Source organism: Myxine glutinosa, chromosome 9 (assembly GCF_964187855.1).
Source record: "Myxine glutinosa chromosome 9, kmMyxGlut1.1, whole genome shotgun sequence".
Classification (NCBI taxonomy): domain Eukaryota; kingdom Metazoa; phylum Chordata; class Myxini; order Myxiniformes; family Myxinidae; genus Myxine; species Myxine glutinosa.
Genome location: NC_136269.1, coordinates 107,252,262 through 107,270,702, shown reverse-complemented (window position 1 = coordinate 107,270,702; position 18,441 = coordinate 107,252,262). Strand labels below are relative to the sequence as shown.

The window sequence follows — 18,441 nt, the reverse complement described above, 5'->3', positions numbered from 1 at the left end:
AGATCTCAGCTCATCTCTCGTAAAGCTCCTCTCCTTTCTCAGCCCATCTCATGTCTCATCTGCTTGTCTGCTTGGGGAGCGTCCCGCGGCGGGTTATATAGGCCCTGCCCTTCACCCTTTGCGAACCTCCCCCAAGCATTCTCTCTCCGCCCTCTCAAGCCAAACCCCTCGTTCTGGGTTGGATGAGCGGGGCCGACTTACTCCTCCCCCTCTATGACGAGGTGGAGACCCGCCTTTCTTCCCCAACCCTGCCTCGTGGTCAATGGCGGCTTTGGAGGGGATGTAATTGCCAAATTGAGGCTCGGCCATTACGAAAGGGGAAATGGAGGTTTTGGGAATGGGAATGTAGGGAATCTATCTCTTTTACTCGGTGCAATGGAGTGTCATGTTAATGGAAGACAAGGCCTTACTCTAAAACACATAATAAGGATATAAACTACTGAACAAGGGTTTTATCGTGTCCTTCAATGTGGTGTTTCATGGAATTAACTACCGGCCCTTTTTACCTTTACACAACTCCGGAGGCAGGAGGGGCCATAATCAACAATGTAACACAGCAATTTACCACAATACAATACACACAATCAAAAAAATGCAATCCTCATATCCGCAACAATATATATATATATATATATATATATATATATATATATACATACACACACACACACACACACACACACACACACACACACACACACACACACACACACACCCACCCCAGCAAGTTCAGCCCGAGAGCAGACCGCAAGATGCTGAAAGAAGTCTCTAAGAACCCCAGAATGTCATCACGGGACCTACAGGTAGCTCTTGCCACTGGTGATGTCAAAGTGCACGAGTCTACCATAAGAAAGAGGCTGCACAAATTTGATCTACATGGGAGGTGTGCCAGGAGGAAACCTTTGCTGTCCAGAAAGAACATCAGGGCAAGACTAAAGTTTGCCAATGAACACCTAGGCAAAGACCAGCACTTATGGAACAATGTGCTCTGAACAGATGAGTCAAAGGTAGAGCTATTTGGCCACAGTACCAGGAGACATGTTTGGCGAAAACCAAAGACAGCATTTGACCACAAGAACCTGATACCAACTGTAAAGCATGGTGGTGGAAATATTATGGTTTGGGCAGCTTGGCTGCATCAGGGCCTGGGCAGCTCACCATCATAGAATCCACGATGAATTCTTCATTGTAACAGAGGGTGCTCGAGGATAATGTGAGGCCATCTGTCGGAAAGTTGAAGCTCAACCGAAGGTGGACCTTGCAACATGACAATGACCCTAAACATACCAGTAAATCCACCAAGGAATGGCTGAAAAGAAAGAAATGGAGGGTTCTGGAATGGCCAAGTCAAAGCCCGGATCTAAATCCCATCGAGATGTTGTGGGGGATTTGAAACGAGCTGTGCATGCAAGAAACCCCTCAAACATCGCACAGCTGAAAGAATTCTGCATGGAGGGAGTGGGCATATATATATACTGGTATATATATATATATATATATATATATATATATATATATATATATATATATATATATATATATATATATAATATATATATATATATATATATATATATATGTGAAGAATCAGCTCTTCGTTTGCAAAGAAGTCCACAAATAGCCTGAAAAATGACGCAGCTTTATTTAAAAACCAACTTATACAGATCCGGAGGAGACAGACATCTACAGCAAGAGCCAGTCTCATGCCAAGTCAAGCCTTCCTGGAAACACATTGATTCCCAGTCCATTTATATAGGGACACGTTTTATCAGGAAATCTCCGAGGGAACAAACAACACTGGGAGAGGTTCCTCCCCGGTGGGCCAAGCCCCCACCGTCATCCGCTCTGTCATTCGGGGGAGTCAGCCCTTCCTTATCATTCGGACCAAATGTTTCTCTGGGCTCCGAGAAAACAGAAATGTAACTCGCAAAGAGTGCATGCTTGGCCAGATAAGCCCAGAGCAAATATATGGGTTCACATGAGTAATTCAAAGCATGTTTATACAGAGTCATGCGTTGCTGTGATTAAAACAAAATATATATGGTTAACGATAGGTTTATGTCTGCACTCTAAACATTCTACTCGCGTTACACAAAATCACGCGCATGTGGGCGTGGTTTCACGACCGGCCTTATCTAGCCTCGAAAAAGCACACGTATACAATTTGTCCAGCCTGACCTCAGCGAGCAAAACTAAAACGAAGCAAAAACCCTTTATTAACTTTATGAAAATAGCATTTTTAGACAACATTTAAATCATAACACATTAGCAACCAACGTCTATAACTGAACTTTAGGCAATAACAAATCTACTACTTGACATTCCTTCCTCTTGTCTCGTCGAGACAAAGTATCTTAAGAGACAACGTGCCACATCGGGCTTTATTGAAAAATAATTGTGTAATGCGGGTATTGAAAAAATAATTGTGTAATGCGGGTATCTCCCAAGGGCATATCGTGCGCCCAAAGCGCCTCGCCCGTGCATTTGGCGAACGTGTCGTGTGGTGCGAGCTCGGAGCCTGAGGGCTCAGAACATGAAAGTCCATTAACGTTTCGGATCCACAACGAAGGTGTCTGGTCCAGATGAGGTTCTGCTCCGCCAGAGGGCCACCACCTCCCCTGCGGAACTTGCTCCCCCCACCCTTTGCAGACCCAGTCCTTGCAGATCTTCGAAGTTAATCAACGATCATGCCCATGAGGTCCCTCACGTGCTGCTGTTCTGGGGAATACATAGTATTGTCAGTATCTTGTGTCTCAATTTCCTGGTCAGGGTACAGAGCGTAAAAATCCGATTCACTTGAAGCATTTGAACTTAATACATATGAAGCAAAGAGAGGAACTTCCTTTATGTCAAAGTCTCCCTTGGGCGCCTGGTCGGCTTGCGGGTCTAGGATATCCACGTCGGGTCCCTCGACCGCCAGACCCAGTGTCGCAATCAGATCCATAGTTGGGTCGGAAGGGGGCGTGCAGCTGTCCGCTTGTAATACATAAGCAGCGTTAGCCAGTACACGCAAGGGGTTTATAGCACAAGTATCACAGTCATCACATACACCGTTACAGGCAGCAGCCAGTTCCCACATGGGATCCGCACAAGTATCACAGTCATTACAAAATTCAATGCAATTTTCTGGAGCGTTGGTCGCAACTGCCTTGTTGAAGGACCCGTTCAGGTCGACGGCCTCTGTGGTCAGAGCCATAGTCGTTGTCGGCGGCTTCTTCACTTTCCATCCTGTAAAATACTTTCTCATACAGAGGAGGACTAGAGATTTCATTAGTGCCCCCCAAATTACTACCCCGATTATCACAGCCAGTGCGGTCAATAACCACTTCACTATGGTGCCCGTCCATCCCTGGAACCAGTCAGTGAGCCAGCTAAATGTATAAGAATTTTCACGCGCAATCCGATCGATCGTCAGGGCGTGGCTAGTTTCCCTTAGTCTCACTATTGCGGCTGACACTCCTTCAGATGGATCGGGTATGTAAGTGCAACATTTTCCCTCTATAATTCCGCATACCCCTCCTTTCTCTGCCAGGAGCATGTCCAAAGCCACCCGATTCTGCATCACCATTGTACGCATGTGAATTACCGTGTCCAATAGTATGTCATGAGCCGTAGCGGTGTCGTTTGCCACCTTTTCTAGGGTCAAAGCCAATTTGTCTATTCGGAAACTATCCATGACTGTGCCCGCTCCTGGGAAGAAGAAACCAAACACCTTTTCCCATAGACTCCCGTGTAGTTTAGTGGTTCCATCTTCGTTCATGACTGACCTCTTATAACGCCTGTCCAAGGACTTTGGGTCTAGCTCATCCAGTATCTCAACGTCAGGAAGAACTGAACCCAGATAACATGTGCCCCCCCAATTATTTGGTAAATAGGGGTAAGCCTTGTCGCCGCATATAAACATTGTCCCATGGGGTGGGACCAGGTGGGTGGATAAGCACTGGAGTCCCTTTACCACCCCATTAATCCTACTAACCCCCCTAGAGAATGTTATAGCCGTTATGTTGTGGTTGTGTTTATCTTGCAGTACTATTCGTAATGTAATCCCCGAGCTCCCTTGTCCCAGCTTCCCGGGGAGAGTGTAGGCGCATTCTGATTCTCCCATACGCAAGTGGCCGGAACCCTGGAGGCAGACCTTCCCTTTCTGTGGTTTGACCCAGACGGGGGCAGGCCTCTCGGCCACATGGGCAATCATTGACGGGCGATAATTAAATTGTCGATTGCAACTCTTGCCGTTGTCAACCCCTTCTCTTTCCAGCGTGGTGACTAAACATGGGGAATCGATAGGTTGTGAGCAGAGGTCATTGAGGGACAGAGGTAGCACTATCATGTGTATTCCTGTGGTGCCTGCTTGGGGAAAGCGCATGCACGACCAGCAGTGTGTCCTATTTTGAATTGTTGCCACCTCCCTGGCCACTTTCCAATATGTGTTTTCACCCTTCTTTGGGGCCTTATTCTGGGGTTGTGGCGTGAGTATGTATTCGATGCATGGTATGTAGTTCTTTTCGCCACCGGCCGCGCCAGGGGTCCAGACGCTGCACCGGACCTGCATGGTCATGTCTTTCCCTAGGCGTGTGCGTGTTTGTAGCTTAAAATCAGGGGTTCCCCATTGGTATCCTGGTTGGGCCAAGGTCTTAATGCTAGCTTGCCCGTCTTCCCGGAACTCTCGTTGCTTTTGTAGTACCATGCCAACGCGTCCAGGCCCTGCCGACAGTGCTAGCCAATTTATGTTCACCCAATTTGTGTGCAGGGCTTTCTGTTCGAAACATGGTAGTGATACTCTTTGTCCCCATGTTACGGTGAGGTGTCGGGTTTCGTTTTCGCATCTATTGGAATCGGAGTTTCCCCTAGCTGCTGTCGCTATCAATAGTATTGTACCTATGATTAGGCCCATCCTTACTGTGGTTGCTGTGGTGTAGTGTCTGGTGCTTGTATGGCCAACTTACAGTGCGTGGCGTGGATCCACGAAGTCTTGCCCTCGCAAAAGACTGCCGTTGGTGTAGTCAGCAACACCTGGACTGGTCCCTTCCACCTTGGTTCCAAGGCGTTCTTGCAGGTGAAGTGCTCCACGAACACCTGGTCTTTTTCCTCTGGTGGAACACCTGGTCCACAAGTCTCCTGGGAGCGCCTGGTCTACAGGTCTCCAATTCATAGATTCAATTCATTCAATTCATAGTTTCATAGAACACCTTTTCTCCAATTTCCTAATCCACTTTTTTTCAAGTGGATCCAATTTTATCCAATATTCAATTTTTAAATTCAATCCCATTTAATCCAGTCCAATTCAAAATAAATTCAATCCTTCTCTCAGCATCCCATTACCTGTTTCCAACATCAATAAAAATAAAATTATAAAATTAATAAAAAATCAATCATCTCAACTCTCAAATCGAATCAAAAAATAAAAATAAACGAAAATTACTTCAGCGAGAGTTTCAACTAGAATTAACACAAACAAACCACCATTAACCTCCATTAACACACACAAACCACCATTAACCTCCATTAACCTCCCCCTATTATTTATTTATTTTCACGAATAAACAAATAATAGAAATAACCTGGTCTACTTCCAATTTCAATTCTGGTCAGTTCTGGTGTCTGGTCACACACAATGTTTTCCTCACCCACTGTGATTCGCTCAAAATAGATTCTCACTGTTATGTCTGAAATTCGTCTCATGAAAACCCATTCAAGAGTCCGGTGTGACAGACAGCCAAACACATAGACACGCCGAAGACCCCAGGGTACCCATCAAACTAGCTTGTCCGCAGATCCACAACACAGCGAAACATGTAACTTTACTAAAATAATCACTTACTCATAACTAATACTCATAATAACTCATAATTACTTATGTAATTACTCATACCAATACTTACTTAAAATAATGTAATATCCCAATCTTCACCCCCTATGCAAATCGAAGCACCCCGGACGATCCACAACCAATATCAACCACTGTAGCCATCTTCCCGACTCCAGGCAGCCACACGCAGCCACATACATCTCCATCCACGTCACACAAGACAACAGCCAACGAGTGTGTCCACCACACAGAAACCTTTGGCAATGCAACAACCGAACTCCCAGACAACCAACAACAAAACCCAATCCATCTCCATGGCTCATCAAGCAGTTCCAACTTAATCCAGCTTCACATACCGATTTCCCCAAAAACTCGTGAAACTTCACCCCCATTTTGGAAAAAACCCTGGACTAAACCCTGACACCCTAAATAACTTCAGACTCATCTCCAATCTACCCTTTCTGTCAAAAGTTTTGGAACGTGCTGTGGCCACTCAACTCAAACATCACCACTCTGCCAATAACCTGTATGAAACATCCCAATCCGGATTCTGCTCCAGCCACAGTACTGAAACTGCTCTCCTCAAAATCACCAGCGACCTTTTCTCTCCTCTGATGCCGGCAACCTCAACATTTTCATCCTCCTCACCTCAACGCCTCCTTTGACATCATCAATCACACCATCCTCCTCACCCTGTTTAGACCAGCTTGTGCCTATTAAACCCAAATTAGTTCACCCCCAAGCCTACAAGGACCACCTACAGCACTGCAAAGATGTCCTCTACTCCACCTACTACCCTCAAATTATCCACTCTGGCTCCGGAATCCCAAAAGCACTCTTCTCTACAATAAACAAACTAAATAAACAAACTTTACAACGTGAACAAACTCCTCAGCGCCCTGGATACCACCACCTGTCATTCAGAGTAGACAACAGCATCTCCTTTCTGGCTTTCAGCATCTCCTTTCTCCTTTCTGGCATCCAAATGAAATTCTGGCTTCAAATCAACTTCCTCGAACTTAACTATGATAAATCTAAATTAATCTTCGTTTGCCCACAACCACTCACCAAATTCACCCATAACTTTGCCCCCAACATCGATGGTCATTTGAACACAAATTGAACAAAATTAATCGAACAAAACACTTCCATTAACTCGACATTCTTTTCACAGCACAAAGTTCACTTGAACATCTTTTTTCCTGGATACTCCCTCTTATCCAACTTTCAATAAACTGGAAAATGCTTCGCCATGGAATAGTCCACCACTCATATAAATAATCATAAGAGTCCTGCGAAACATCTCCATCTTTAAAACTTAGCCAACCAAATTTAAACCACATGTTTTCCCCCCAAAAAACAAGTCACATTCTTTGTATATTGCCAACATTGTTCATCGTTTAAGTATCATCCAGAACTAAATTTTTTTATAAACCATCAACTTGTAGATGCATTTATTTATATCCCATTAACCCAAGAACTCTCAATTGCTTGGTTATATTTTAGTAATGTCGTATATCCATATTTCTTTCCAAAATGTTCCTGATATACACATTAATCCCATCTGTCTTTGTTTCCAGATGAACTCAAATCAGGAAATCAACACAAATCCTTATTACCTCCAATCAATCACACTGCACATCATTCCCCGTCCTTGTTGGATAATTTTACATCCAGATGGGCACAGCATCCCATTTTTGGCGACCCAGCCCTGAAACAAGCCCCTGGACTCCTTGCAGGCTGGACCAAAACCCCTGGACGAGGTTGCATCCCAGTACTGACTCTGCTACCTTTTTGCAAACCACTTCAACTCCATGAATTTTACATGTTTCGTGAACGGAACAAAGCACTCTGTAATCGTCAGATTGAAACTGCCCCAAACCCGTCCATATAAACTCCATTGTTGTCCTGTCCATCTCTCTGTTTGTGGATCCGGTGCAAAGTTACACAAAGTTCCCGTTTACATTTTGTGACTCACAGCTCCTGCCTCCATGGAACAATGACGCCTAAGCACTCAATTAGCCCTCCCAGTACCAAAGACTTACAATCAGACCGACAGACAGACAAATAACAGAGGCATGTCGCCAGCCCCAGCACAGGACATCACCTTTCCGGGCAGGCACAATATAATCCACAGCATCGAAATGCCAATTTCTATCCGGAGCCTCGCAAAGCCAAAATCCATGCATGCGTGCTCCATCATGCAACCCGATCTGTACTCGGTGCGCCCGGCGCCCCCTATAATCAGTGAGTTATAATAACCACAATATCTCTGGCACCCAACTCGTGATACCACAACTTAATCCACGTTACTTGCATCTCTTCATCCTCCCAAATGTCCTCCATTTAACGTGACTCAAATCCATCTCAAATCCCCACAGCTCGATCGAACACGTCACTGTACTCGGCTCGGTTAAATTAAATTCCAAGCGTACTGTACCTGACGCTTCCGGTCGGCACCGGAAGTCTGTTTATTTCTTGAGACCCCTGAATCGGGACATCAACGACAATTACAACGACAAACAGGACTCGATATTCACTGTTCATTAATTACGTACATGATTTTGGTTTTACCCACAATATATGTCCCGATATTCTCTCCAGATTTAAGTTCTATATCCTGTCGTTAAAGCAACACCTCGTAGACTGACTGCCTGTCGTTCTTCCAAGGTTAGTGAATTACCTCTGACCTTTCCCTTGCATATCTCGAACAAAGGTCAACTAAACTTTAAAAGGTCAAACTTCGAATTGGTCAACACAAATGCATCGATGCATCTTCCAGCCGCCACTCCGCACTGTACCTTACTGTATGAACAAGACTTCCTGTTGGAACTTGGCTCCGGAAATTAATTACTCTGTCTTGAAATCGTTTATTTTAGCCATCTTAAATAAATCCATCCATCTATCCATCTTATAAATCCATCTTAAATAAAAATCCATCTTATAAGTCCATCCATCCATATAAATCCATCTTAAATAACGTATTCGTCCTGTGACATTGCCTGGCATATATGTCGCAGCCGGCCACTATTCCGACATGGCTCGTCTGACATGAACGTCCGACATCCAGCAAAGTCGAAATGACCCACAATGCATTTGGGCACACATCCTCCTCTGAGAGTGGGCGAGTTATCGCCGGCACTCTGAGCAAATCTCATACAGCACACCCGTGACTCGCGGCTCGCTCGGCTCTTGCCTGAACACACAATAACTCTACTCTAACTTCCACGGAGCCGCACGGCGGAAACGCAGGTTTGTACCACATTTTAATTAAACGAACATTGCCAGGATTCTCGGATAGACGTTTAATTTCACAACACACATGACAAAAATCCGATTTAAATTCAGAGATCGCCGATCGACCTGGCACAACCATCTCAACGCGATGACGCCACGCCGCCCCCCCCCCCCGTCTTGGCGCGCACCCTCGTGCCTCCGCACGAATCTCAACACTCCCTGCACGCCGCTCTATTCGCGTTCCCGGCGGGGTTTACCTCACGTTGGGACATGCAGTCGGCTGTCATAACAGAGAATTGTCAATAAAGAATCTACGACTTGGCATGTAGTGAGCTGTCAGAACATTGAGCTGTCAGAACTCATCCCTAGCTCGTAAACATCGCAAAAAAAACAACCGCTTCATATCAACAGTAGATCGACAAGGGCACTCCGGGTGCTTTCCTGACCCGATTTATATCAATTCGCTTCCCAAACAACTCCCAAACAGATGAAAATCCGGACTCAGTTCAGGACCTCGCCTGTTCTCTCGGATAGACGCTAAAATGGACATTCCCGGCCTGAATTTCCCGCACGTCGAGCAGATCACTTACAAAGCTTCACACCGAAACCCTCTGCTTTGCATATGTCATACAGACAAATACATTGGCTAGATACACACGTCAATTAACATCCCAATATACATTCATTCCTCATTCATATACGAGTGAGTCTCCCATTCTTCGCGCGAAACTCAGATCGACTCAAATCATGCCTTTCTCCAGCCACTCCCAAACAGTCTTTGCTCATTCATGTTACGTCTCTCATTCAAGGAAAAGGATTTTTTTTGGGGACGGGTTGGACGGGGGTGGGTTGAGGTGAAAAAGGGAAGGCAGGGCGGGGGTGTTGGGGTGTTGCCTAGAGCCCCGGGACTGAGCTCAGGTCTTGGGGGGGGTGGGGGGTCCTTTTGCACGGCCCAATTCTGCGGCTGTGGAGGGGGCCCTTGTATGTTCCAGTTTTGGGGAGGGGGCCCTTGTGGGTTCCAAATTTTGGGGAGGGGGCCCTTATGGATTCCTGGGCAATCATTTGCAACATGTCGTCCTTTACATCGGCCTTCTTATCGTCGCCCATGTCCCACTGCTCGGCCGCTTCATCTAATTGGTCGGTTAGCCTTAGTGCGATGTGTACCCCGGCCAACAACAGGTCGACCAGGGCCCCCCAATCGTCGAGGGTCTGGGCCGGGGTTGGTGCTACATTCGGCCAGCGTGCGTGTACTTTGGCCTGGTCCCACACCCGCGCTGGCAATACAGCCTCTCCCATGTGGCAGACGTCCCGCCAATCTGCGCCTGTATTTTGTATCCACAAACGCATAAGTTCCGGTACGTGACCGGGCTGTTCAGCCAGCAAGGTTCTCACCCGCTCCTGCATAGCCGCCAAATCTGGTTCTTTCAAATGGTTTTTTAAAGGGACACATCTCGATTGTAGGCTGTGAGTTCTCCGATTCCGTGAGCCCTTCCACTGAGGGGTACAATACAATACTCCTAGCCCTTCTGGGGCCGCGAACCCGCTGTCCGCCCCATTAATTTCTTGTCCTCTAAAAGGATTGCCCGGGCTAAGGTGAACCTGAGGGGCGGCTGGTCTAGTTTTCTGGGGGTCTAACCCCTGGGGGAACAGGGGCGGGGGTGGGAGAGGTGGCGCCTGTAGCCCGGGGACAGGGCTCAGGGCTTGGGGGGGTGGGGGGTCTTGGTCTGGCATCTGGTCCAGCGGCATCACTCGCTGATTTACTTGTTTAACTGCTTACTTAATTGTCCTCTGTCCTGTAGCTTCAATAACCATAGCTGCAATGCTTAAAATTTCAATATTTCAAAAACCATTCCTGTCCTTCTCACCCTGTGGCCACCTGGCCCATTTCCTGTGAGCTTATTTATTTTCTCTTGTCCACCAGATCCTGGCCTGCTTTATCTGGACCTCTGGCCTTCTATCTAAGTTAGCCACAGCCCTTCGTTCCCTGGCATGCAATGGCATACCCCATCTTGTCTCTGGGCTGTTCCTTCCTGGAAAAATCTTGGCCACCTGGCTTCAGCCTATATGGCTGTCCGACCTCATTTTCCCCTCCTGGTGCTAACTGTAACTTTAAGCTTACTGTTAAGTCCTTCCTGGTTTATCCTTACTTGTTTATCCTGGCTTTAACAAAACCACGTCATTCTGAGGCCTAAATGAGCCTTTACTTACAATTTCTGTTCGAGTGCAGACAGCGCGGATGACAGGGAAGCGGACTGAACCCGTTCGAAGAAGCAAGGTACAAATTTGGAAAGATAGCCCTCTGGTATAAAACAATTGCTCACCTTAATCAAATTAGAGTGCCAGCGTCCCGGCCTCGGGACCTTCCTTCTGTCGCCCGGGTTCCGCTTCCCGTCCTCCGCGTCTGTTGACACCCCACTCCTGGTACCATTTGTGAAGAATCAGCTCTTCGTTTGCAAAGAAGTCCACAAATAGCCTGAAAAATGACGCAGCTTTATTTAAAAACCAACTTATACAGATCCGGAGGAGACAGACATCTACAGCAAGAGCCAGTCTCATGCCAAGTCAAGCCTTCCTGGAAACACATTGATTCCCAGTCCATTTATATAGGGACACGTTTTATCAGGAAATCTCCGAGGGAACAAACAACACTGGGAGAGGTTCCTCCCCGGTGGGCCAAGCCCCCACCGTCATCCGCTCTGTCATTCGGGGGAGTCAGCCCTTCCTTATCATTCGGACCAAATGTTTCTCTGGGCTCCGAGAAAACAGAAATGTAACTCGCAAAGAGTGCATGCTTGGCCAGATAAGCCCAGAGCAAATATATGGGTTCACATGAGTAATTCAAAGCATGTTTATACAGAGTCATGCGTTGCTGTGATTAAAACAAAATATATATGGTTAACGATAGGTTTATGTCTGCACTCTAAACATTCTACTCGCGTTACACAAAATCACGCGCATGTGGGCGTGGTTTCACGACCGGCCTTATCTAGCCTCGAAAAAGCACACGTATACAATTTGTCCAGCCTGACCTCAGCGAGCAAAACTAAAACGAAGCAAAAACCCTTTATTAACTTTATGAAAATAGCATTTTTAGACAACATTTAAATCATAACACATTAGCAACCAACGTCTATAACTGAACTTTAGGCAATAACAAATCTACTACTTGACATATATATATATATATATATATATATATATATATATATATATATATACTGTATATATATATATATATATGTATATATATATACATATATATATATATATATATATATATATATATATATATGTACACACACACACACGTACATATACATACATACATACATACATACATACATACATATACATAGTCATGTTGCCGGGGTTATGGCCGAAACGAGCTTTAACTCCGAGGCGTATTTTGAACCTTGGCGGGATTATGTTTTCTCACGCGCGGGAAGGTTTGAGGCCTTATCTGATCAGAAACACACGGAGTTATTCTGAACCCACAAAACAAAAACGAACCAGGACAGAAAGTAAAATTCAACAAACAAATTTATTTACAGTAATGTAAACGGCAACAAAAGGTGAGGTAAACTAAAATTCCTAAATGAGGGACCCTCCACTCAGACTCGTATACAAACAGGGGAAAATATAATGAAAATAAAATGGTGTTTATCATGCCGGCATTTAGCGTTGTTGTTCAAGCGGGGGTGTCGAATGAAGCTGGCTGCACAAAATGGCCCGCAAAATCGCCAGATGGCGATTAGCTCCTCTTCGGGTCGCCATGAACGTGAGGTGATTTCATCTGGCCGGTCCCCTTTTGCTTTTGTCTCCCTCTGACCGGCACGCCAAGATTTCCTCAATCCGTCGCCGTAATCCTCCTCCTCAAAGGCGCACACGTGAACAAAACTCTACAAGCATGACCCACGCCTGCCTTCCACCAAGGCACCAGGACAATGAGATCGATGGGACTGCTTCTTCTTCCTCAGTTACTACCCAAAGCTTCACGAAAGGATGCAGCACAACCACAGCCGTTTGCAAGCGTGACCAATACAAAACGAGAGGAAATAGCGAGATAAGGCCACCCACAACCAAACTCAGGACAAGAGAGACCAAGATGGTCAGACCACGTCTTTTTCCTCCAGCTCTCAAATGTTCCACGCTGATGTCCACGCTGATGTTCCACGCTGATGGACACTCTGTCCAATGATCGAGCGTGACTCAATCATCCCATCGCACCTCCACCAATCACCAAGGTCGGGTGTGGCCTCCTCGTTACGAGTCGTCGGGGGGGGGGGGGGGGGGGGGTGGGGGGGGGCAGAGTCTAGTCATCGTTCGGGAATGTTTGGCTGGGCGGGGTTCCTTTGCCGATCGGCATGTCCAGTCATACTGTCAGCGATTAGAGTTGTTGTAATGGCGGCCCTTTTTGATACAATAACAACGAAGGGGAAATCACCGAGCAATTACACACTGGGGTTTATCCTTAAGCTTAAGCCATTCCTCATGGCTACGCTAATTCGGTAGGGCCTCGTGTGGAGATACATATATGATCTTATTCTATACACATTCCCTACTTAGTTACATCAAGATGGGCTTCTTCTTCGCGTCACACAGTCCATACTAAAACTTTCACATTCCTAACTTTCCTATGAGATTCATCATCTACCCCCACAAACGTAACAAAAAAAACAAAAAAAACTATACATATATGTCTATATATGTATATACACACAGTGATATATACCCGGAAAGGTCTGAGTTTGAAGCCCATTTTCACTTTGACTTCCTTGAGGACGTGCCACTGGTAGAAATCCGGGTCGGAACGTTCACTGATTGCATGAGTTCCATGGAATCACATAAGTCCTTTGCTGCAATGCTATGGCTGGTTGAAGAGGTACCAACACCCAGCCAATTGGCATGTTGACAGTTTAAATAACAGCATATGAGGAAGAGAGAGTTTGGATGGGTGGTTATAAGATGGTCCATGTGGCAGAGAGGGAGATGTAAATGGAGTCATCCCTGTTCAGAGGATGGTACAGCACACATAAAAACAGAAGGTCGTTGCAGAGGTGAAGGTGTAGCCAAATATTAGGGTTGGGAGGGGTAAGGGTCTATTCGGATAGTGGGCAATGGAGACACTGGAATGGGGTCCAGGTCTGTCTGCTTATGGCATCGGCATCCAAGGCCACTTCCTCTCATAGATCACCGACTTTCTCCATTCCCATAATCAGTGTGTAGCTCTTGATGGGGTGCTCTCACCTCCTCTCCCTGTCAAGGATTTACATCTGTGGTTCATGATTGGAGGGAAAACATTTTGAACCCCCACCTCTCCCCACCTCAACCTCCTCATACAGTCACGTGAAAAAGTAAGTACACCCCATGTAAAGTTTTGACTTTTTCAACATATTTCAACATACAGCTATTTGATCTTCATTTCAACAATATTGATAGATAAGGTGATATAATATAACAAATATCATGAAACATTTACATTTTGTAGTCCATTGTATAATTTAAATAAACATAAATGCAAATTTCGCATGTGGACAAAGTAAGTACACCCCTACATTTATCACTACTTCAAATACGTAAAATTAGAATCAGTTGCACCAGCTCAGGTGCAAATGATTAGAACATCATTAGAAAGGATCTTGGACGAACCTGTCTTATTTAAACCTCAGACATTTAGTTTGGTTTGCTCTTTGTTGTTGAAGTGTGTGGCGTCACCATGCCTAGATCAAAAAAGCTCTCTGAGGCCTTCAGAAAGAAGGTTATCAATGCCTACGAGTCTGGGAAGGGATTTAAATAGATCTCCAAACAATTTGAAATCAATCATTCGACCATCCGGAAGATCATCCACAAGTGGAGAAGATTCCAAACAACTGCCAACTTGTTCAGGCCAGGCCGCTCCAGCAAGTTCAGCCCGAGAGCAGACCGCAAGATGCTGGAAGAAGTCTCTAAGAACCCCAGAATGTCATCATGGGACCCACAGGTAGCTCTTGCCACTGTTGATGTCAAAGTGCATGGGTCTACCATTAGGAAGAGGCTGCACAACTTTGATCTACATGGGAGGTGTGCCAGGAGTAAACCTTTGCTGTCCAGAAAGAACATCAGGGCAAGACTAAAGTTTGCCAATGAATACCTAGGCAAAGACCAGCACTTCTGGAACAATGTGCTCTGGACAGATGAGTCAAAGGTAGAGCTATTTGGCCACAGTACCAGAAGACATGTTTGGCGAAAACCAAAGACAGCATTTGACCACAAGAACCTGATACCAACTGTAAAGCATGGTGGTGGAAATATTATGGTTTGAGGCAGCTTTGCTGCATCAGGGCCTGGGCAGCTCAACATCATAGAATCCACTATGAATTCTTCATTGTACCAGAGGGTGCTTGAGGATAAAGTGAGGCCGTCTTTTGGAAAGTTGAAGCCCAACCGAAGGTGGACCTTGCAACATGACAATGACCCAAAACATACCAGTAAATCCACCTAGGAATGGCTGAAAAGAAAAAAATGGAGGGTTCTGGAATGGCCAAGTCAAAGCCCGGATCTAAATCCCATCGAGATGTTGTGGGGGGATTTGAAACGAGCTGTGCATGCAAGAAACCCCTCAAACATCGCACAGCTGAAAGAATTCTGCACGAGGAGTGGGCAAAAATTTCTCCCAGTCGATGTCAGAGACTCGTACACAGTTATAAGAAACGCCTACTTGATGTTGTTTCTGCCAAAGGAGGCAATACCACCTATTAGAGCCAAGGGTGTACTTACTTTTTCCACATGCGAAATTTGCATTTATGTTTATTTAAATTATACAACGGACTACAAAATGTAAATGTTTCATGATATTTGTTATATTATATCACCTTTATCTATCAATATTGTTGAAATGAAGATCAAATAGCTGTATGTTGAAATATGTTGAAAAATCCAAAACTTTACATGGGGTGTACTTACTTTTTCACGTGACTGTATGTCTGTAATTCCCATGTCCACCTGTTTCAAATATTGGTTTGTTCCACCCTTATCCAGGTCTGCCACAATATTGTTATCCAGTTTTTCTGTAAGCCCCTAACCTCCTCTTATTTTCAAGACCGAATGTAAATGTCCAACGTCTTTGTGTAGTTCATTGTAAACCCTTCTATGATGGTCCAACACTTTATCCAGGACATTGCTAGGTATTTGCTCTGAATAAACATATATCGCACACAATGTTTCTCTATCGCTGTCATGGGGAAAATCCTTTTATAAAAAATACTACAACAAAAATATGGTATGGGGAATCACAACAGTAATCTCAAGATATCTGTGGAATCAACATAGCAAATTCACACTGTTCTGTGACAGAAATGCAAAATGCAGATTAACAGTTTGTTTTGTCCATCCCTCTTTAAGAGCCTATTTTGCTGCCCATGCCTCAGGATTGGAACCCCTACTTCATCGGAAACCACAACATTGGAAGGAGAGCTTTCGGCCATTGAGGCTCAAATAGCAAAAGAAGTGGCTGACCTTCAGAATCAACATCAGAATGGGCTTGAGCAACTACTGCAAGAGCTGCTTGAGCAGGAGAGGACCATGCGTCAGCAGCATGCTAAAATAGTGAGGAAGTCTGGCATTAACACTTTAGTTCCCATATATGACAATACAAGAAAGAAATGTTTGTCTGGGTACCGAATCGGACCAAGATGGCCAACTTGATGCTGTTTTGTGGTCCCCTAAAAAAAAATAAAATGCTCCTCTTGCATTTTGCAATACATGTCATTCACTTGCACACCAAAGGCTGGCAAAACAAGCATGATACTATTCTTTACCTATCATTTAATAGTATTAATAGTGCAGTCGAACTTCAGGTCGGGCCGGCCGGTTTGTGAAAGACATGCGCCAAATTTCAACCCATGCCAACTCCAGGAAAAGGTAGGACTAATTGGAGCTGTTCAAGTAATAGTAGTAATGGTGACGTTGGTGGTGGTAGTTAATAGTATAGAATAACCATTCACTTCGTTTTGGTTTTGTAGGGTTTCCAACCTTGATTGGAATAAGTTGGATTTTGAGATTCACCATGTTTGATGTAGTCTTACTGAAAGTTCAAAATGCATGAGTGCCATGTTTGCCTGTGTGCATATGTGCCGTGTTTGCTGCTCACAGTTGGTTCACAAGCTGCACGAGGTGGCCATGGAGAACCAAGCTGCGCAGATAAAGAAAACCAAAGAGATCTGTGAGAAGTAAGAAAGGTTGGCGGTTTAGTCGGTCATCGTTGTGAAATTAAAATAATGCTTGCTTCTGTTTATGTAAGAAGAGCAGCTATTTAAATTCCTTAACTCTTGTTATAATGTACTTGATCATCCTGCATTCAAAATTGCTGCTCTATAATTATGCAGAAGGTTAACTTGCTATTGTCACTCTACAAAGAACCACTGTAAATAACACATATAGTTTAAATGTAGAAATGCAGAACTCTGTTTGAAGCTTTTAAAAAGAGAACTTGTACTTCCAAGTTCAACAAAGTCTATGCAAAATGTATACCAATAAGAAATGTACACAAATGGAAAACCAGTTGCCAGACTCTTTTGAAATACTATTGAAACTAGACCGGCACTCGATAGAGAGCATACCGCCGCCAGGCTCAACAGTTTACGTTTTTTATTCACCGATAAGCAACATCTGGATTCTCACCTGAACCAAAACAAAATTGGCTTGTTCTTGTCACCTACCCAACGCATCCACCATGTTTTGTCATAATCCCTCCACAACTTTTTGAAATGTCATGCTGTCTGGTATTTTGTTTTTGGCCATATCACTCAATGTTGAAGAATCGCTTGAAAATTTTAAAATAATCTCATATCTGGATCCGTATTCGGATCTTCACCAAAGTCGAATCGATTCATCCTTGCCACACACCCATCCGTCTTTTTTTCTTTTCTTTTTTTGAGAAATTTTTACAAGTTAATTAAAAATGAAATACAGAAATGTCTTGAACCAAAAGTATTCAACCCCTTTACTACGACACTCCAAATTGAGCTCAGGTGCATCCAACTTCCTTTGGTCATTTTTGAGATGTCTCTACAACTTGATTGGAGTCCACATGTGGCCAATTCAATTGATTGTACATGATATAGAAAGAAACACAGTGGTACACTGAATCTTGTGGGGAGGCAGTTGCCCTGAAACAACTTGCCTTTGCCTCTTGGAAGGCTAATCCAACTGAAGGCAATCTCAGTTCCTTCCACCAAGCTCGGAACAAGTGTGTGTCTACCCTCAGGAGTGCCAGGAAGCACTATCTCTCCTCACTCAAGAATGAACTCTCAAACCTGTCTCCTTCCTCCAAATCCTGGTGGCGTCTGGTCAAATCCGTTTCTGGTGTTTGTTCCCCCTCCATCCCCTCCCTTACCTCAAATGGCCACACAGTTGAC

General features: G+C 44.8%; 2 protein-coding genes across 2 annotated transcripts in view; one reads left to right on the top strand and one right to left on the bottom strand.

The window, feature by feature from the left end:
• The window catches only part of LOC137435114 (1-phosphatidylinositol 4,5-bisphosphate phosphodiesterase beta-1-like), a 244,230-nt gene that overhangs the window by 214,804 nt on the left and 10,985 nt on the right, over positions 1–18,441 (top strand). The window contains exons 27-28 of the mRNA XM_078785120.1: positions 16,453–16,630; positions 17,177–17,253. Coding sequence (XP_078641246.1) covers positions 16,453–16,630; positions 17,177–17,253 — 255 coding nt within the window. The remainder of the gene's footprint in view (positions 1–16,452; positions 16,631–17,176; positions 17,254–18,441) is intronic.
• LOC144893653 (uncharacterized) overlaps positions 11,521–18,441 on the bottom strand; it is a 1,023,192-nt gene continuing 1,016,271 nt past the window's right edge. Inside the window, exon 2 of the mRNA XM_078784641.1 lies at positions 11,521–12,208. The gene's annotated coding sequence lies outside the window, so the exon portion shown is untranslated. The remainder of the gene's footprint in view (positions 12,209–18,441) is intronic.